Source organism: Centruroides sculpturatus, unplaced genomic scaffold (genome assembly GCF_000671375.1).
Source record: "Centruroides sculpturatus isolate CEXI.00-Female unplaced genomic scaffold, Cexi_2.0 scaffold217, whole genome shotgun sequence".
NCBI lineage: Eukaryota > Metazoa > Arthropoda > Arachnida > Scorpiones > Buthidae > Centruroides > Centruroides sculpturatus.
The window spans coordinates 327118-349860 of NW_019384750.1; the positions used below are offsets into that span (position 1 = coordinate 327118).

At 31.2% G+C, this 22743-nt stretch overlaps 1 protein-coding gene across 1 annotated transcript; it reads right to left on the reverse strand.

The window, feature by feature from the left end:
* Positions 1 to 3: 3 nt before the first annotated feature.
* On the reverse strand, positions 4 to 22659 carry LOC111628544 (golgin-45-like). Its single transcript, XM_023372356.1, has 6 exons — positions 22497 to 22659; positions 15114 to 15657; positions 14848 to 15047; positions 10358 to 10486; positions 10081 to 10288; positions 4 to 328 (listed from the first exon to the last, which is right to left on the reverse strand). Exons 2-6 carry the CDS (start codon positions 15648 to 15650, stop codon positions 149 to 151), a joined length of 1254 nt encoding a protein of 417 aa, XP_023228124.1. The 5' UTR covers positions 15651 to 15657; positions 22497 to 22659; the 3' UTR covers positions 4 to 148.
* Between the last annotated feature and the right edge of the window lie 84 nt (positions 22660 to 22743).

Consider the following 22743-nt stretch of genomic DNA (forward strand, 5'->3'; position numbering starts at 1 on the left):
TTTTTGAGGAATTACTTGAATTTAAATTTTAGTATTGTATTAATTCAAATAACATAAGTCGAATTTACACCATTTCATAGAAACATAATTTATCTATATAGTATTTACACAACGTGTTGGCAGATTAAAATAATCGATTTATTAAATCTTACAAAATTTTAATTTCTCCAGAACAGTGACGGCACCAGGCAGAATTTGAAAATTTATTCTGGCCGCAGGGATAATGGTGGTAGAGTTTGTTCGAAAAATATAATGGAGTCTGTCCATCCTTCGATAGTTCGTTTTCTGATCCTCCATGAATTCTGTTAAGATCTTTGCCGGTTAAAACCTTGAAAAAGAATATTATAAGTGAAAAGATATTATAAATTCATCTTTTAGATACAGTGGAACCTCGGTATATGACCTTAATCCGTTCCCGATGTTTGGACTTATACCGAATAGGACATATACCAAACCAACCTTTCCCATAAGAAGTAATGTAAAAATGATTAATTCGTTCTCACGTAAAAAAAAAATGGCTGGCTTTTTACACCTCACTTTCCTGGCTAGTTCCTGCTTGATTTTTCATGAGATCAGCGTGTATCTTTTTAGCTTTCTCACAAATAATTGCTTCTGATACGCTGTCTCTAGCACACTGTTTTCCAGTTACCCAAAGCAAAAGCAATTTCTCAACATGATCTAATGTCTTTGATCTCTGTTTAGAAATTGATTTAACTCCTTTCCCAACGTTATTAAATCTGATAATGTCTTTATTTTTCACGATTGTCGATACCTTCGTTCTCAGAATATGGTACGCAACAGTTAAATCTCGAACACGCATGCCACATTCATATTTCTCAACAATCTCTTTTTTCAGTTCCATTGTAATTCTAGTCATTTTTTTTTTGTTTAGTTTTCTGTTGCTTTTTATTTGCCTTTTTGCAATTCATGATTAATAAAAATAATAAATTTTACTTACAAATTAGAATCAGAAGAAATTTAACAAAGTAATAAACCATGGCACCGTGAATGTCTAGTCTGGTCTAGTACACCGATAGTGCTACTTGTTTATAGATGGCGCGTATAATTGAATTAAGTCGTATACCGAGCAAAATTTGTTTCGTCCAAGCAGACGTATACCGAGGTACCACTGTACTTTGTACTCTGTTAAATCACAAATTGTCCATAGGAGTAAACAAAATAATGTGTGCAGTTTGGAGCATTTGTATGAAAACTTGTAATAAGCAATATAACCTGTCTTTTTTAATGTGGTAAATATTGTTGTTAATTGTTTTCCTGTTATGTACAGTACATAATACAGGAAAGTGTTGAAATTGTCAAATTTGACTCTCTTGATGTTTTGAGACCTTGAGCCCAAAAAAGTAAGGAAAATGGAGATATTCCTTGTGCATGTGTTGGTGTTTATTTTAATATCTCAAATGAAATTTGGCATGGTAGCTTCTGGATAAGGGGCATTAACCACCAAAATTTAATAGCATCAAAGGTCAAGGGGGTCACTTGTCATATTTCTAGTGGCTTGGACTTGATATTTTAATCATTATTAGCACTTACAATCTGTTTTTATAAAACCCATCTCATAAAATGGCAAAATTTTGAGGGTGATTAATAATATAAACTAAGTTTCTATAATAAAATTTCTTGACAGCCAGAAAAGTTATACAAAATATTTTACACAATACAAAAACACCTGACATGTGTAATTCAAAATACATTCACAAAGACTTTCAATATCAAAATTTCTCTGTGAGTGCTCTTTATTGCATTCAAGCATTTTCTATTTTAATATCTTTTTAAATATCAGCATGACCTCTCACTGGACGAAAAAAAGTTCAACAAAAACCTTCTTAGTGGCAATTATACAGTACATAATTATGAAAAGTACATAGTCCTTTTCATAATTATAAACACCCAACTTTTTTCAATAACAAAAACATTACTAATTAACTAACATTGCTAAGTTGTACTTATATTTATTGTATTATTATTAAATATGGCCATGTAAAACTTCTTACTAATATAATAAATACATTAACAATAGTAATTTTTTAAGTAAAATTAATATGTTGTTTACAACATCAATTGAAACATTTTCTAAAATTTTTAGAGCATAAAAAACGATTTGTGATGTTTCAATACTTTGTAGGTCCACCATTTGATTTAATTTAATTAATTAATTAAAACTCCCTTAAGCCTCAAGCCCGAGATATCTCGGGCCAGTTACATATTGTTACGAAAAACTCTGTCCTTAAGGCCATTTTACAATTTTTTTAATTTTTGGAATGTTTTTTAGGTCTCCAAATTTTTTCAAAAATGTTTACCCGCGTGAAAAAATTTTATTGCGATTTTAATCAACCTTTAATGACGCACGATTAACGCTTAATTATTTTTTAATGGGATTTTGATATCAAATTTAATTCATCATTCTAAAGTTGTAGTGCACGGATTTGACTTTGGTAAAATTATTTAAAGCTAGTTTCTGATGTCAAAAACGACCTCCAATAGTTTTTAAATTTTTTTAATTAATATATTTTATTATATATAAGTTTAATTAAGTGGGGGGGTCGGAAATCGCAATAAAAATTTAATTTTTTAAAAAATATTTAAAAATATACGGCCAGCTAGTATTCACCCTACTATAAACCCATCGCCTCCCGAGACTTCTGAGAATGTCTCGGGAAATCCAACTCCAGCTGTGTAAACAATGACTCATCAGCGTCAGATTTCACAGAAAGGCGAGACANTTCATTTGTATTTTTTTAAACAGTTTTAATTGCAGTATTTATATACAGATTTGTTTGTAAATGTATAATTATATTTGCGGCAACCTCTAAGATAAATTCGTTTTTTCCCCTAAATCCTACGTTTAATACTCATGACATCCTATATTACTTTCTCGGGTGTTAATACACTAAAAATTATTTATTTTCCTTGTGATATTACCTAGGACCAGTGTTTTCAAAGATTGTCAGTGGCTGAAGAGGGATCTTGACCCGAAATGCCTTCTGAAATAACAATTCTATGTAATTAATTTTACCGCATTCTTTTAGATAAATTTAGGATTTATCATACAAGAATGTATCAAACTGTGTGGTTTAAGAATTACAATTGTTAGGACAGGAAGCTTTAAGAACAGAAAACTATTCCTATCAATCATGTTCGGTAAGAATAAGAAAAATCCGTAAACCTGAAATAAGTCATTTTTCACCAATAAAAATTTGGCCGAATGGTTAACATGGCAACGTAGCACTGTGGGGATCCAGATCGTATCGGAAGGGTCGAAAAATCACGAAAATTTTTATATCCGGAAATGTTGGTCCCTCCCTCATCACCCACTCGCCCCATTGTTGGCCTGGCCGAATCCATAGTGAGTCGCCGGGTAATTTTTTTAAACTTTCCCTGTGGACCATCTTAGTGCCCACAGGGGAAGTTTAATTAAGAAAATTACCCGGTGCCTCATTGCGAGCTTGCTAGAAAGGACCTTTTAATGCCCATGGCACGAATTTTATATACAGTATATAACTTACATACCAGTAAAAGTTGTATGTATATACACACACCAGTAAGTTATAGATAATAGCCACAGAAATAATTAAACTTCTATCTAATCAGTTTATTATTCCACTAACAAATGCTAAAATTTTCTACGTGCACCGAAGTTATTTCTCCAACCGATAACCGGACGGATTGCACGATCAATTCTAATGGCAAAAGCGGTCACTAAAACAATAGCGAATCGCTGCTAAAAATTGGCCTTTAATATAGATGGGCACGAATTGTTATAAAAATCGAAAGTACATTTTCCGAAGAATTCAAATAGAACAAATGTTAAGCTGTAATTCGAGAATTAACTTGAATTATATGTTAATTAATGCATGGTGATTTATATTGCGCCGATGGCCACCAGTTAAATCGTGATTTCAGACTTGAAATCGATATTCACTTCGCATTAACTGAACTCGCGATTAAAATCGTATTCAGCATCTCGAGTTAAACATAGAATATGACTATTAGATGCGGAAAATGTCTTAAACAGGAATATTTACTGTGTAACATTTCAATATGTCCTTACTTGAATGCCGCAGTTTCCAAGAACCTAGTGAAACGATGTTTTAACGAAACTAATTCTACCATAGGCTAAATAATGGCGTAGCGTAGTGGGGGCGACAAAATTTCACAATAAATAATATCATCTTGTAAAAATTTGAACCATTTTACTTCGTATTATCGTCGCTACTACGATTCGGACAGATTGAAATGAGCACGGGGAATAGTGTTACCATCCGGATGGTCCGAGAATCGACTCACCATCCGAATGAACTATTAATTTTACCTGGTGATACCGTGCACAACCTTTCGACCTTTTTTTTATTTTGCTTGTTCGATTCTATTCACATACACCTCCAATATCCAATAGAATAGGTCATCTAGGTCAGCGGTCCCTAACCTTTTTATCGCCGCGGACCGGTCAACGTTTGATATTTTACCGCGGCCCACTGAAGGGGGACGTTGATTGTTTATATTTTAGATTGATTTAATTTAATAATTTTAATTTAATTGTATTTAAACATGCCTTCAAAATAAAATATAGTTAAATCACATTATATTCATTTTTTGGTGTAACATTTTAACTCACTAGAACGTTAAATCAATGAGAACCCTGAGCTTGTTTCTTTGCAACAAGACAGTTCCATCTGAGGGTAACAGAAGACAATGACACCCGAAGTGTGTTTCTTATGTCCAGTTTATTCCGTTGTTCCATTGTCCATTAAAAGTTGCACAAATCCGAGAGAAATACACCATAGTAAATAAAATGGAAATACCAGTAATTTAATGTTCCTTGGGCGGCCCGGTACCATTTGATCCACGGACCAGTACCAGTACCGGTACCGGCCCGGGGGTTGGGGACCACTGCTCTAGGACAACCAGGAAATCTGACAACTTTATAGCAGTTAAGCTTAATTCTAAAAGTTTACTGAAACAAAACTTGGTTATTATACTTGTTTATTTAAATATTCCTCATTACAACAAATTATTAACTGAGTTAGAAAATTTAATACAGTCTTCTCTCAATAATGAAATACTCATAATAGGTGACACTAATGCAAGAATAGGAGAGGAATTAGGTAACCTTTAATACATGAATGTTAGGACCATAATAATAAACTCTCGTAAATCTAATGACATTGTCTGTAACCTCAGAGGAAAAAATTATCTACAATTGATTAAATCATATGGTTTACATATATTAAATGGCCATTGCATAAATGACTATCTGGCAAATTTCACTTTTATTTCTTTGAATGGTATGTCAGTAATAGACTTGGTAGCATTAAATGTTAATCTGTTGGACAACTTGAAAGACTTCAAAATCTTGGACAAATTCAGTTCAGACCATTTTCCTATTTCTGCAATATTTTCATTATACAATTTATTGAAGAAGAGGTTTTTATTGGATATGTGGGACTTTTACTCAGAATTCTTACAAATGCTATTGACTTCAGCAACCCAAAGTGGAATGTTAGGAACGACCAATTCATTAAATTTTGATGGTTTGATTTGGACTGTTTGAGGTTAAAATGGAAAAAGAATAGTTTGTTAAGAAAATTCTGCAGAAATCTAGCAGATCTCTTGATTTGATTTAAGAGTACTGCAAACAAAACAAAAGTTATAAGTCATTGTGTAAAGCTAAGAAGTTATTTCAAGCCAAATTTAAGCTAGTTACAACATACGAAAAATACAAAAAAATTTTGGTCATTGGTAAAACAAGTTCAGAATAAAGAGGCATACTGTAAATGTAATCTCAAATGAGATTTGGTTTTATTTTTTGAAACTGCATTTCTCAGGCCTCATACAGTTATTCTATTAAACAATTTTTCAATCAGAAATATCTCTCTTCTAGACGATCCAATATCTCACTCAGAACTAGAATATGCAGTAAGAAAATAAAAAATTCGTAAATCACCTGGCTTGGATAAAATCAGAAATGAAATGATTAAATGTCTTCCAAGTGAAATATTAAATGACATTTTAAATACAGTTGACCCCCCTATAACACGGTAGATACGTTCTGGATTTTAAGAATCCATTTTCTACGAGTCTAGCCAATCACAGCCCGGCAGTTTATAGACTACAGCTGTTTGAAAGGTTTCTTCCATAAAATTAATCGATTCTAGACTAATTTGACTCAACATTTCCAAAATACGTATAATTTTTTGGGAATAATCCATATAAACTATGCTATAAACAAATAATTGTAGGATTACTTACCGAGTGTGCACCGTTTGACTAAGCCATTGCTTAAGCTTGTTTTTGTCATGGAGTTGTCATCGAATGGCGCTTGCATGCTTCCTGATAAATTATTTTTTTTGTGAAAAATTCGCTGAACTTTGGAGACATCATATTAATATAAATATAATTTTTATGGACATTAAATAATAATTGGTTTTTAGTAGGTCTGCTGCTCGTTTAAACTCAACGGTTTGTACAATATCCGCTATTGATCTAGATTCGACCAATCCTGTCACAATGAGTCGGCAGTGACGTTTTACCGAATTATACAAGTTTTTTTAGCATGTTTGTACAAATACTGTCGCAATTTTTTCACCGTAATATAGGAATCCGAACTATAGGAACCCATGTTATAGAGGGATCAACTGTATGTTTAATTCTTTTAAATCTTAGGGCAAATTTCCTACTACTTGGAAACAAATCTGTTTTAAAATGCTATATAAAAAAGGAAGCCGATTATTACCAACCAATTATTGTCCAATAGCTTTAATTAACATGTTAAGGAAACTGTCTTCAACTATGGTTAGAAGTGAACAATATTATCACTTCTTATCAAGGAGATTACATCAGGAATAGAGGTGTCGAATATAACTTGCTAATTGAACAATTTCATTTAAAATAAACACTATTAAGAAAACGGAAAAAACTGTATGCAGGTTTCATAGATTTAAAAAAAGTTTTTGATTCAATAGACCATGACATATGGTTCAAATTAGAAAAGAATTGATAAATCTAACAAGTATATCATATCCACAAGTTTCCAAAGAAGATTTGTGTATTTTCCTGTACTGTGGCACCACCATTAAGATACTGCAAAAACTTTGGAACTGCAAATATAATCGAATTTCTTTTAGTCATTTCAAAATCATTCGTAAGCCCACTTTGTAAGTTTTTATATTTTAAAAAATTACAATTACTAACAAACAGAGTATTTTCAATTGTTTTTACACAAGTTTAAATTTTTTCTAATGTAAAGAAAAAGTGTGCTACATGCATCAAGGGGAAATATCTTTTAAAACTGATAAAAATTTAAAGTAAAATTAAGAAAGGGAAATTAGAAATTGACTTATTAAAATTACATAAGTAATAAGTCATTGTTATTATCTATCAGGAAATATTTATATTGCCACTTAATTCAGTCAAAATTATTCACAGAATAGAATTAAGTCTAGTGCAAAATTTTCAGATTTTTGCACAGTTTCTTCTACATTGTTTATCTGAAAATATGTCATTTTCACCAATTAGTATTATAAAATCATGGAATAATGATGTTAGAGAATGGCCACCTTTGGAATATCTTATTAAAAGTAAACCCCATGATTACCAAGAAATGTTTAATTATAGGAGTCTTTACCACTTGAAAAATAATTATAAGAGTCATGTAAGTGAAATTAATTAATAAATTTTAATAATAAATTGTCATAAAACATTTGTGTCCTTAGGACAAATGTAGAGCCATCACAAACTTTATCTGCAAGTAATCATTCTGTATGGACTTGTGCATTTAATGATGGCAGAGTTATTTACCTAGCTGCATGTACAGTACAGTACAGTACAGTACATGCATGGTTGGTTACCCATTCTCTTAAATTTTCATCACATGAAAATTAGCTAGAACGGTTGAATACATGGCAAGTTTGCAGATGTGAATGATGCATGCTGTTGGGACCTTAACAGCTGTAGAGCATGTCCATAGGAGAAAAAAGTCAAAGAAACCATACCTCTAAATGTGACCCTTTGTGAGATATAGCCCTTCAAAATCAGCCTAAAACCTACTTCTGGGCACTATAGGGAGTGACGCTGCATGATCCGCTAATCCTATTGTGTGTTTAACAATCAGTACAGTAAGGTGATCAGACATTCTAACAATATTTATTGGCAAATAATAAGAAAAGTCTGACACCCAACCTTTTGCAAGATATTCACCTTTAAATGTGGAACCCAATGGCACCAGTTCTGGTCACCATCTTGCTTGTGGACGTCATGTTTGCAAGCAAGTTATGTTATAGGCACAGCAATCGGTGCCTATAACGAATAACAAATGTATTAACTTCTACTGACCAAAAACAGTTTTTACTGTGTACCAGTACTACTACCTATTCTCCATGCTCCATGTCATCATGCACTTCAGTGCTAGCTGTCACTCGTACCTTGGTGCCCAGATGGGGGCAAGCCACACACCCCCTAAAACTATATAACATCAAGTACTCCACAAACAGTTAAGTGGGCTACTCAGTCTGCATAGTCACAAGGGCTAAATAGTTAAATGTGATAGTCTTAGCATGCTGAGTGTGCAGTTGATTTCAGGGGGCAATATCTCACAAAAGGTTGCATTTAGAGGTATGGTTCCTTTGACATTTTACTCTTATGGACATACTCAACAGCTCTGTTAAGGTCCCAACAGCATTATTCACATCTGCAATTGTACTGAATAGATGGACAATCTTAATGCATCATGTTTTCATGTACTGTACATCGCATGCAGCTTCAAACCACTTATAAAGAACTCTTTGGCTATTATGGCAACTAAACACTGCATAATATCTATCTGAACTGATATTATAAGGCATTTTGCCAATGAAAAAACTAAAAATTGTAGACCTACACTAACAACTAGCAGTATCTGCCAAATTTGTGGATATTAGTAACAAATTATGTGATAAAGAAAACACTCATAAGAAAAAGAAATTTATTTTTTGATTATAAATGAATTCTTGTAAGAATTTATTTATAATCAAAAAATAAATTATACACTAAACATTAAAATTAAAAATTTCAAAAATCCATGTTGAAATTTAATATGTTAGATAACAGTCTAAATTTTAATTTAAGCCTAAGCCAAATTCAAACTAAACTTAAAGTAATAAACCTTAAATTATTAGAGAGATTGCAGCTGTCGTATTCAGCCCAAAACATGAATGGCAGACGGTTGAGTGCCACCATCTGGCAATTCTAGATGGTTGATAATGGCATTCGCTACGTCTAGCATGGCGAGCAGAAGATTGGTTTAAACTTCATTTTTTTGTGTTTGGGGTTAAAATTATGACAAATTTTATTAAAATAATGATTATTTAAGCATTTATGAATAATATTGTAAAGAAACAGACGATTTTAATTCAGAAATTATTTAATTATTCAATTTTTTATCAAGCAATGCGAAGTGCCTATAGAATTTACATATATTTGCCTTCATAATAGTTTATCTTAAGATAGGTTTGTTCTTCCATGACATCATCTACTATCAACAACGTAATACATTTGTAAATTTTCTAAAAATTAATTTTCAAGCTGCTTTTGAATTTACATAAGCCACTACTTCCCTCGACAAAGGTATGAGGTAGTCGTATCATACGGTAGGGGAGACAACACTAATTATTTTTAATTAGTGTTGATTTATCATCAATGATATAGTATACTTGAATTCCAAGAAATATTATTATTATTATGTTGGGTTTTGTGAGTTATACTCGGTTCACACTAGTGGCTGTGTACTATGCCGGACCAGAGTCAAGGCATAGCAACCAAAACAAAACTAAAATTAAAGAAGTGTGTCAGTGTCTGTATTCAGGAATTTCCTAACAATGTGGCATGTATTCAATATAGTGGCCTTCTGGAACACACTAGAGTCCAGACTTGTTATGCATTATTTTAACCAAAAAAGATTATTTTGTTTTTTGTTAAAACAGATTTGACAATGAAAATTCAGCAACAATGTTAATTACAATATTGTACAGTTTTAAATTATTTATTTTAATTATTTTATAAACAGGGAAAAATAAAAAGACTACATACTTTTTGTGCAAAAGCTTCTGCAGGAGATAAATTCTTCTTTCCAGTTTCTCCTACCATGCTTGATTTAGCCTTTGAACTACCAAGCAATCGAACATATAATAATTCAGAAAGTTGCCGTGCTGCCTGGGCAATCTGTAGAATATTCATGATCTTTTGTGATTTTTTCTGTGTTGATGGATCAAATGTTTGCTGAAGTTGTTGGAGTTGACTGTTGGATTATATTTGTATTATTAATTACCTCCTTCAATCTCATTTTTTATGATATTTTTCTACTTACTTATACACAGTTGATACTTGATGATGCAATTCTTCTTGTTCAGTTAACATCCATTGAATTGCATTTAGAGATTCTTCATATTTATGTGATAATGTAGCTTTCCAGCTTGCGAGTTCATCAACCATTAAACTGAAAATAATAAAATGTTAACAATTTGTGGAATTTAAATATATTACTATTATTACCAATAAATTACATTTAGTTAAAAGTTGCAGATTTGTAAATGCAGATTTGTTAATACATGATTTGAACTTTGAAATGCAGGCACAAAAACAATTTAGATGAGGAGAATGAATTAGAGAGTTTGTTATAGAATGCTGTGAAATCCTAGGCTTGTGTATGAATAATGGAGAATTTATCTTTATGTGCTTCAATTCAAATTAGTGGAATTAGTCTAACCCTAGAATTAAAATTGATTCATAGAATGATCTAGTTATGAAGAACTAGTTTAATGACATTCAAAGGAATTCATTAACTTTGAAGAAGTTGGAAGAGTTACTCTGAACTCTGTAAAATTCATTAATTATTCAATTTTGGCTCAGGATATTGTAGTTGAAATATGAAGTCATAATTTAGCTATATCTGTCAGATAAGCAAATAAATGATGTCTTCAATAGAAGATTATTTCATGAAATTGTATTCTGAACATTAAATCAATCATTTCCTGAACTTCTTCCAAGAAACTTTTTTCAAAGTCAATGTTTTGTGAGTAGTTCTTAAGACAAGACTGTATACACACTGTAAATATGTAAAATAAAAGAATAAAAAAATGCAAATAAACATTTGTTTTTATATGTAAACTAAAAATTTGAAGAAAACTTAAGGTGCTTTTTCATGCTCCTACTGTGATTCAAGGCTTAAATAGTAGGAGTAGGAAAAGTAAGACTTCTGGGGAAAAATTAGCATAAATGGCAAAAATCATCACTTAGAGGAGATTTGATAAAATATCATGATAAAGGCAGTCTACAGTATAGTTATTTGATAAAATATACACTCTCATTAACAAGGAAAGGAAAGAGAGAGTTAATTTAGTATATTCTTCAATTTTATTTATTTTTTAATGTGAAAATTTTATATGAAAAAGACTATCACTCATTAATTACTAGAGTAACAATTCTGGATACATTATGACCTTTATTTTTCAACTAGCCAAGGTACAGTATATGACTTTACTCAGAAAACTGACATATTAAGTAAAGGCAATATATTCACATAAAAATATATATAAATTAAAATGTATATACAGAAAAAGAATATGTACCTAAGACACACTTATAATAGATCCAACCAAAAACAATTTTATATTGAAATTTACTCTAAACACATTCTATAACCCGAGAAGGATTCACCTGTTCTAATGTGATATGCAAACAGATGGACATGAATTCAAAAGTAGCTTATACTCATCCCAGGAGTATCCTGAATATGTATAAAATATCATAAAGAATGTTAATTACAATATCAAATTAAAAATTTTATACTATATGGTAAAATTAAATTGCACTATATTTAAAGGACCTGATGCTAAAAAAGTTAAAATATTAAGTCCAACATTATTTTGTTTTTTCCTATTTGTTTCTATTCTGTGCTTTTTTGAAACCTTGAATATCAATCAAGTTAAAGTTATAAAAAAAGGGAATACTATTGCTAGAAAAGGTTTGGAATTACCACTCATATTTTCTGACATTAACAATTCTCTTGTGGCATTACTGCATTTTCATGTATGCCTTATTACAGAAATCAACTGACAACAAAACTATGTTCCAATATAAAAATTATAAACAAATAAACAGCAATTAAATGCAAAATAAAAATTTACTTAGGTAAAGTACAACAAATTTATCTTAGAACAAATATATGAATCATACAAGGCTGTGACAATAAGTATGGAATCTTCTACTAACCTACTTAAAAGAACAAAATCCTATAAAAATTATATATTGTGTATCTAATGCAAAACTACTTAAATATCCCATGTTGTTTTGTATGCCTTAACTACCATCAATGGTTCCTGATATTCGCACTTAAAATGGCTCTAGCAGCTGAACTGCATGATGACATTCTATTCTTCAGCAATGCAAAATTGTATGATTGCATTGCTGAATAATGGATATTCTCAATGTTGTGTTGCCCAGATAATGGAGTGTTCACTGTCCACTGTATGTAAAATATGATGGTAGTATATGACAAAAAGACAAAAAAACCAAAAACTCAATCTAGAAGTAGGAGTCCATGGCTAACCTCTGGACCAAGACAGGATGTTAAGTTGAATTTGCAGCAGTATCTTGCAAGCAACCTCAAAGCAACTAAAATGATGTCTGATCCAAGATTAGCAGAGCCCAAGTCTCTGACAGAACAATTAGAAAACATATTTATTTCACAGGTTATCATCAAAGGAAAATTAAGACAAAACCAAGGTTAACCAAAATTCAGCAATGGAAATGGGCCAAAGAATGAAAAAAAACTGGACTGCAGAAGAATGGAGCCATTTCATCTTCAACGCTGAGTCAAAGATAATCATCAACTATGGTCATTCTTTTCAATTTTATCAATGGATGCAACTGAGTTTAAAATTAAAACTGGAGACAAAGTCTGTCAAAACAGCAGTTATCATTTATTCACTTTTACTGTTTCAGAATATAACTTTTGATGACTGACTTTTTGTAGGCAACTTCATTGCCTAATTTAAAAACAATGAAAAAATATCTAATTAAAAACAAACAATTTTTAAAATTAGAGCTGATAACAACACAGATATCTTCTAATCTTTTTTCATCCATACCATATCAATACCATATTGGGACGCAAGAGACTTCTGACTCACCCTGTATATACAGTATATAAAATTTATAATCCAACAGTACTTAATAAATTTTAAATAAAAAGCTATTTTCATTCAAAATTTATTATGTACTATTGGAATCGTATCTCCAACTGATTAATAATAACTGACAGAATCAAAACATCATTTGAACAGGAACTTATCTAACAGTAACAATGAACAATTATTTATTGTGACATTGTCACAATGCCGGGCTGCAATTTTTAATTATATTTTCAATTTACTTAATTTAAAATATATGCTCTCCACCTCAAATGAGTACTGTAGTGTCTTGCCCCTACATCACACTTTTCCTTTAATAATAGAGGTTGTGCCAGTCATCTATTAACTGCTTTCAGGGGAAAGTTTTGAATTGAAATAATGTGACATTGGTTTGCATCAGAAGGAAAGTTTATATTGGAGCCTCCTGTCCCTAAGGTTTCCATATTTGGTCTCGGATTTCATCTATCTAACTCCATTCTCAAGATTAAGGAAAAACAGACGGACGAAAGTGGGAATTTATAGGTCTACAATATTTTCAAATTGCAGACCTATTCAGGTCCATTCTATTTTATCCCTAATTATGGGGATAAGAAATAGAATGGACAGAGTTGGAAATGGAAAAAGTCAAAACCTACATTGAACATTGAATATCTCCATTTCAAAATGAGAAGAGCAAATAGAATAACTGGAGGAAAAGATACTCAGAGACAGACAATGCAGAATATGAAATTTTTGTAATAATACTCATCAATATTACTACTCAATCTTGTTGCAATACTATGCTCTTCAAGTGAAGATGAAATTCAAAATCCACAACCATTGTCTTTTTCATTATAACAAACTGTTTTGTTATTCAAAATGAATAACTTAAATCCTGATCACGTGATGCAAAATGCAACATATGAGCATCTGTTGAAACATTTTTTGAATCTTATCCAAGTTTATATTAACTGAAGCCAAATTAAGTTTAGAGTTTTCAATTAACCATATATATATATAATGAAATATTTTTATTCAAATATATTATACAAAGTCAAAAGTCCCTTGCACCCTTTTCATTTTAAAAGTACTAAAGATATATTAATTTTGTTAATGTATTAATTGTTAAATAGAAACTCGTGTGGAAAATTAGATAACATTTTATTAACCTTTAAAATTATTTTCAAGGTCACTTATGTTGTAACTTTTTAATAAGCAGAGGTAACATAAAATCCAATCACAAAGTTAAAGAGCACCATTTTATTAGTCTAAAACCATTTTCTGGATTCAAACAAATACATTTAACATTGCATAATTTGCAACTTTAAATTTTGAGTGATTTCCTTTTATGTGACTTTTCAAAGTCATATAAAATGCCCTTCATAAATTATCCGTATATGACTTCCTATGTAACTATATTAACAAAATTAATATATCTTCAGTACTTTTGGCATGAAAAGGATGCAATGAACTTTTGACTCATCCTGTATATAAGCACTTTATAATTTGTATTATGAACAATGTATTGTCTTAATTCTGCACTTCTCCCATATTATCCAAAAGCTTAAATCAAATGAAAATTAATTTAATACATATGATCAAATGTTTATTATAGTAAATGAATATCATAATGATTTATTCTTTATATGAAAGTTTACATCTTTAAAATCAATTTTTAATATCTAACCTGATTGCCAAGAATTTACTCCTCCAAATATCACATTGAATTGATAGACGTTCTAATTCTTCATGATCTTCCAATAAAAGTTGTGAATAATGTGCTATATCTTGAGCAAGTTTTGCCTTGTCTTCACTTAAAAACTGTACACGAGTTTGCATATCTTCTCCTAAAGATGCTACAAGCAATTTTTTCAATTCTGCATTGACCTAAATTATTATAAATAGTTTTATCATCATTTTCAATTTTTATACAAATAATTTAACCAAAATTACCTGCAACTGAATTTTGAATTGATCTTGTAATTGACATTTTTCTTCTTTCAATTTATTAATTTCTTCTTTCATTGCATTTTTTTCAGTTTTCCATAATAATTCCTCTCTATCTTCTACATCATCTTTACAAATTTTAACTTCTTTCAAAACTTTCAGGAGAGGAACTGTTTCTCCATTATTCTGTAACTTTTCATGTATAGGTATATTTGGATAAGTAAGAGGAAAGGGGATATGAGTTTCTGTTAAAGTAAGTTTTGCTTCACCATGGTTTTTTTTATTTGTATGTTTTTCACCTCTTATATTTTTTTGTTCTGGTATAATAGGTGTGACAGCAGCTTTATAAGGTTCATAAGGTATAAATTTTGGTTCCTTTTGTTTTATTGGAATTGGTATGTCCACATAGGGGACAGTATTTTTAATAGAATGTTCATTTTTCATTAAGGAACTCTGCTGACTTTTTGATTTTAATTCATTTAATGATAAATTTAGATCTTCCATTCCATCACCAGATGATCTTTCACTACTTGAAGAATACATATTAAAACTGAAAATAGAAAATGTTAAAACTGATTTAGAAAAAAAAAAATAAATATAAATATTTTAATTATTCCCAAATATTAAATTTTAAAATTAAACTTTTATATTAATTAGAATTTAAAACATGAGACCAGTTCAAGTTTAATCTTAATATTTTATATAAGTTTGATCTTATTCATATATTTTTCTTTTCACAAATGGCACCAATCATAGCTAGTTACTTCAAAAAAACAAGTTTATTTAACTGAAGAAAAAAATTTGTTCTATTTATCATTCAACTTCTAGAGAGAATTTAACAAATCCTTCTCATGCATAAAGTTCTTCAAAGTTTCGGGGACCATACTTTTAAAATAAGACAGCAATCTGATTATTCTAGTATAATAAAAATCTATAAAAGTTAGTATTTAATGGTAAAGATATACAGGATAGTTTAGAAAAATCATTCCACCTCTTTATCAAGTTACATTCATCTGGAAATGTTCTATCACATAAATGTTGTTGTCATTATTCAAGATGTAAACATTTCATATTCCAAAATAATAAGAAAACAGAATTCTTAGGGAAAATCTAGACAGAAATACTTCTTGGTCAAATATATTATTGTAAAAAGTATATGCTGGGCCTGTAATATTCTTCTTTAATGTCAAAAGACTCAATTTTCTTTATTTAAAATTAAATTTATATTACAGTCGACCCCCCTATAACTTGGGTTCATATAATGCGAATGCGTATATCGTGGCAAAAAATTGCGACTGTATTCATATAAAGACACTAAAAGAGACTCGTAAAATGTGGTAAAACGTCATCAGGATTGGTCGAATCTGGACCAATAGTGGATGAGCAGCCAAACTACTTACACGATACAGAGAGTTTAGGCGCGTAAGTTGAGTTTACTATCATCTGTACAGTATATAAATTAGGTACTGTAAGTTTAATACAGTACTGTAATTTTATACATTTCTTGTGAAAAAAATATTTCTTATTCAATGGTCATAAAAATTATTTCTATTAATGATGTCTCCAAAGTTCAGTGAATTTTTCGCAGAAAAATAACTTATCAGAAAATGCACCCACCGTTTGGTGCACTGCTCCATGACGAAAACAAGCTTAAGCAATGGCGACGTCAAACGGTGCATACTCGGTAAGTAATCCTACAATTTTTTGTTTATAGCATAGTTTATACGGATTATTCCCAAAAAATTATGTGTGTTTTGGAAATGTTCGAGTCAAATTAGTCTAGAATCGATTAATTTTATAAAAGAAAACCTTTCAAACAGCCATAGTCTGTAAACAGCACACATACTGGGCTGTGATTGGCTCATGTATTTAAGGATTCCTACAAAGTGAAATTCTTATAAGGTTTAATGTATCTACCATGTTATGGGGGGGTCGACTGTACTTTATCCTTGATCTGCAATAATCATTTCAGATCATATTTTTTAAGTTCAATACACAAACAGATATTAAAGACAAGTATTCTTTCGATAAATTCATATTCTTTTATATCAGCCAATTTAATGAACTTAAGTAAATACTATTACTTGATATTTTCAGCAATTTCTTTCATCTTAAATATAAATTCATTTCAAATTAACATTAAAGCTAAATCATTATATCTCTAACTGCATTACTATTTAAAAGACTCCACCATACCTTTAAAATGCAGTCTATTTTACACCTATCGAACATTTTCGGTCAGATTCACAGACCTTCTTCAGGATCAAACTATCAGATTTTAAATTTGCAAAACAGAAATTCCAAACTGCACATTCTATAATCTTCTCAATTGCGCATGCTCATTATTATAATTTTAATGTTGCCGCTTTCCATGCCGTTTTGCAAATTTAAAATCTGATAGTTCGATCCTGAAGAAGGTCTGTGAATCTGACCGAAAACGTTCGATAGGTGTAAAATAGACTGCATTTTAAAGGTATGGTGGAGTTTTTTATTAAAGCTAAAGTTAGCATGTATGTAATTTTCTAGTCACTATACAGAAAAATAATTAATTATCTGAAAAACTGACTAACCAAAACCAACTTCAGAGTATTAAGTCCAGAAATAAAAAAGTTTTTATGTAATAATGATTGTTGATGATCTTTCATAGATCTGCTATTAAGCTATTTCATTAACAACACTAGTATACAAAAAGCAAAAAGTAACCTCTTTCAAAAAACAAACTGTAATAAATATTTATATGAATATTGAACTTCATTTAATATTAATTTTACTATTATGTATTCTTTTTTAATTCAAAGTTTCATCAGTACATTGCAGATTGCAATGAGAAAGCAGTGATTGTTTTTAATAATTACAAATGTTTTTCTATGTCTTAACCTATTTTACTATTGTACTGTCTAGAATTAAAATTAATATTTCTATAAAAATAAAAATATTTGGTTAAAACTATATACTTCCTTATTATATCAGATCAAATGGATTTAGTGAAACAAGCCATATTAATTTAATCAGAACAAAGAACATACAATATACAATGGGTGATTGGTTAACAAACAATTTGGACTGCAAACAAATTGAACAATGAACACTTTCACAAAAGATTTTTATGTTCAGACAATGAACACCTCACAGAACAAACACAAGAAGAAGCGACATAAAATAATGAATACCGATTAGTCTTCCCTTGTCTTCAGGCAACAATTCAAATTTTTTTGGAACACAGGAGACATTGACATTGACGCTCAACCTGGTATATACTGATCAGATAGTACTCCTCTGAACTTTGACATTCCCTTGTAATTCCAGCCTTTTATTTTTCTGACAGAAACAATTTTTTTTTACAGTATTTGCGAGACTGTCGGGCAGGTACTCGTTAAGTTTTGCATCAGTTTTTATTTTTGAAAGGTGAAAGTATAATAGCAAAGGTAGCGAGTGGGCTGATGTCTGTTGTTGCTGGGCAGTATGGCTTGAACAGGTCTACAGTAGGTCACAGTTCAATCTTATCTAAGAAAGATACTATATTATCAAGAAGACTCAAGTAGCTTAACAAAAATCACAGGAGTAACAGGAGTAACAAAAATCACATCTGAGAAATAAAGAACATTGAAGAGCTCATAATGGAACTGAAACGGATTTGATGACAGAAGAACGCCAATAACTCTTGAATGAAGAACACCAAGAAACTTAGCAAGATATGTTTTCTTCTGAAAAAGGAAATTAATGTCGATATCTGCTATTAAACATTTTTTGAAGTGGAATGACGTCAGAACGACGGTCTTAGAATGGCATCCAAACCAGGTTGAGGTTAATAGGCTTGGGGATCTCTACAATTACAATGCTATTAATTACTTCTGAAAAATCCTGAAGAAAAGAGAAAAGCAATCGACATTAGACAGATTCTTTAACCTCACAAATAGAAAAAATGTGACTGATAAAAATGCAAGATTGTGTATATATGTATTTTTATTATTACATATAAATAAACATAGTAAGAAAGTATATATTTTTTTATTTTTTTGGAGTTTCCAGAATGAATTAATCAAATTCCCATAAAAACCTATGGCAAATCAATAATCGGTTAACGAACAATTTGGATAGTGAACAAAGTCTTGGAACAGATATTATGTTCGTTAACCGATCATCCACTGTATAACTAACTATTTATAAATATATGATACCATCAGACTTTAATCAGCCAGAACATAGCTAATTATAAAGATATTACAAGAAAAAGATCAATCAAGAGTAAGACTTGAATCAGCAACTTCAGCTTATCATGTAGTTTATTACTCAAAATTTTGTCCCAAATTACACTTTTATAATTAACAAGCAGATAAGCCTCGGGCAAAAAGTAATGATAGCGAAGATTAAGATTATTACATTATAGCCAATCTTACCCGTTTTCTCAGAATGCAAGAATTAGTTCCCCCTGTTTCCAGACTAATTAGAAAATTTTTAGATGGGTCTAAAAATATGTTTGATTTCTCACAAAAATGCAAAAAACTGCATATGCGCCTGTAAATCTTGCACGTCGCTTTCTCTTAACACTTCAATTGTTACTTAACCACTTCCATTGTTAACACTTCCCCCATGGGGAAGTGTTAACCACCTCTCCCCGCCAGGGGAATTTCGAAAAATCCCTTCTTATTGTACATTCTTGTGACATACCCTAACTGTGTACCAAATTTCAACCTTCAACTCCTAACTGTTTGGGCTCTGCGCTTCTTATTATTATTCAGAGTGGCTATTTCAAAGGACAATTTTGGCAACTAAAAATAATATTGTCCACGATATCAACTTTAATATTCAAAAGAAAATTCAGAACTGGCAAGAGCTCCTCCTCTTTTAAGTTTGGGCATTGTATAAAATATAAATCAAACCAACTTTTTATTAACAAATACACTAAGTACACTTTACACAGTTTTCACACTATTTTCGATTTATATTCAGTCACTGTATCACTTTGACTACTCACGCTTTTCTGTTTATTTTTATTTACTCACTGCAGTACTTTGGAATTTTCACTTCTTTTTCAGTTCTTCCCTTCATCACTGATAAGAAACTGACATTCGAACACACAATGGATCTTGCTTTATATACCCCCACCAATGGGTAGTCCCACCCATACAAAAAAGGCTTCGAATGGTCCACAATGTTCCAGAACATTCCTCAACATTCAAGAGTGTTCTGGAATGTTCCACAATGATCTGGGATGTTCCCGAACATTCCAGAACATCCCAGAATGTTGTAGAATGCTCTCTAATATGCTCGAATGTTCTGGATTGTTCTAGAAATTTCTAGAGGGCGAAACTTCCAGTCCTTATATCTTCAATAGCACGCTCTTCAAGTAAAAATGGGAATCTTCTTCATAGATGGGGGATAGAGGACTACCACACTATATAACTCCCTTGATCGTACCGGGTCTCTTTTTCAGTTTTAGTGGCATGCACATTGTACACTTACCTTTATAATATATATTGATATTGATTGATGATTAGTCATATTATAATTTGATTAAAATTGAGCGACACTGCTTGTTTATTATTATATTCAGATTTGGTTTTATATATAATTATAACCATATGTTTTTCACATCAAAAATTTATCAATCACTTTAGGAAATTTGAGATCCCTATCTCCAAAATATTGCAAATCTCACCAAATTACTTTTGGATTTACACCCACATGGCTACGATCCTGAATTAATTAAGCAGGATGCCCATTTTAACTGCAGTTTTATTATGGGGAGAAAAACTAAAATGTATACAGACACTCCTTGACTAATAATATTTTGACAAATAATACTTTACACACACAACAGTCAATGGGAGTGAAGCAGAAGCACGGGAAAATGGATAGAATTTAAATTCAAAGCTGTTCTACCGATGCACTAACAATCTTTCTCGAGACTTTTTTCTAGATACCACCTTATATCTTCTTGCATTTTACAGTATATCCATTATGTCTACAAAACACAAAACGACTTCCAACAACTTAACACTTCGTTGAGTAATAATAATCCACGAAAACCTTTCTGTACAAGTGTTATGTTCTTAACTACTCCACAAACGCTTTTGACCAAGGTCCAGCTTCAGGTGGTGACTGACCGTGTTTCTTCCTGACCAACGTAACAATGTCGCCAGAGATGTAAATAATCGTGCGCGTCAGGTTTCACCCCTCCGACTGTCCCTGTTCAAATTCCTCGAACAAATACCTCCATGCCTGCACAATCGTTTCACCATCTTTGTTGTTGATGCAGGTGCCCCGACAGTTAGCTTTATGAATCTCCCAGGCCTCCAGGTGTTGGATGTGATCAGTTTGGAACGCTTATCTAATTAGTCTGGTATTCCGGAAGTCCGCTTGTATTTCAGGGTCTGTGATGTAGGTCGATAAGGCGGTGGTGTGCCTGTTATTTTTAATATCAACTTGATGTTCTTGTATTCGTTTTTGAGTTGAGCAGATGGTGGAGCCAATGTAAATCAAGTCCCTGTGGAATCTGTCGTCCCTGATGGGAATGGCGTATACACCTGGGGCCCTGCTGAGATCCATCGAGTCCTTGGCGTTGTGCAGCAGGCCATTCCCGTCAGTCACCACCTGAAGCAGACCTCGGGGGAAGTTGAAAGCGTTTGTGGAGTAGTTAAGAACATAACACTTGTACAGAAAGGTTTTCGTGGATTATTATGTCTACAAAACACCCCATTGTGTCTCAACGAGAAACTTAAGATTGCCATAGCTGCCATGCTTAGATATTAGGCTATTGCTGGTAAGTTTGGATTATTGCAATTAATGATAGTCAAACTCGTGCTACAATATGCAACATTACATACCGCATAACCATGCATGTAGCCTATTTGTTTTATTTATTTAATCTTCATTTCTGACGTGTGATATTTTTGACTTACGATGCATTTTTTGGAGCATAACTCCGTCGTAAATCGTGTACTGATTATTAGCACATCTTATCATGACAAAACAACCAAATACAGATTTTAGATATAAATACACTGATTAATTATGTAATCTATGTGATAATTTTAAGTCATTGTATCACATGATTGTGTAAAATTAGACTTTATATTAATTTATAGTTTAACTTCATACACATTACAGAAACAGATTTGATAAATTCAATCATAGCTGTTTAGTCATTTGATACTTTCCATCTTTGAAAGTTTTATATTAAAATCTGCAAAAATTTTTTTAAATCTTCTAAAAATAGTTTCAGGAAGTAAAATTTAAGTTGTCAAAGTTCTACAAGTAACCTACTTTTAAAAATTATCTTAACCTATTTTAAAGATTAAAATGGATTTGGTTTAAATGCCAGACGATAATAAAATACCTAAACATTACAATTCACTTTAAATTATTTATTAAATCAATAATACTTACATATATTAATTCACGGCCGATAATTTACGTTCAATATTTACACTGAAACGAAGAGAAAAGAAACGGGGAAAAAAATAAAAGTTTTTTTTAAAAAATAATTACTTCGGCAACGAACGACTCATTTTCCTCATCATGGCCGAAAAAAGAGGTAAATAAATTTCTTATTGGTTAATGTTAATCACGTGCTAAAAATTCGACCATTCGTTTTGCTCTTAATATTTCCTTAACCTTAACCTCTTTGCTGATT

Bases quoted from the DNA above. Each gene is read 5' to 3' on its own strand.
- LOC111628544 (XM_023372356.1), bottom strand. From the start codon at position 15,650: ATGTATTCTTCAAGTAGTGAAAGATCATCTGGTGATGGAATGGAAGAT. The intron at 15,048-15,113 runs GTAATTTTGGTT...ATAATAATTTAG, and splicing joins AATTCAAAATTCAGTTGCAG to GTCAATGCAGAATTGAAAAA. The intron at 10,289-10,357 runs GTAAGTAGAAAA...ATAATCCAACAG, and splicing joins CAAGTATCAACTGTGTATAA to TCAACTCCAACAACTTCAGC.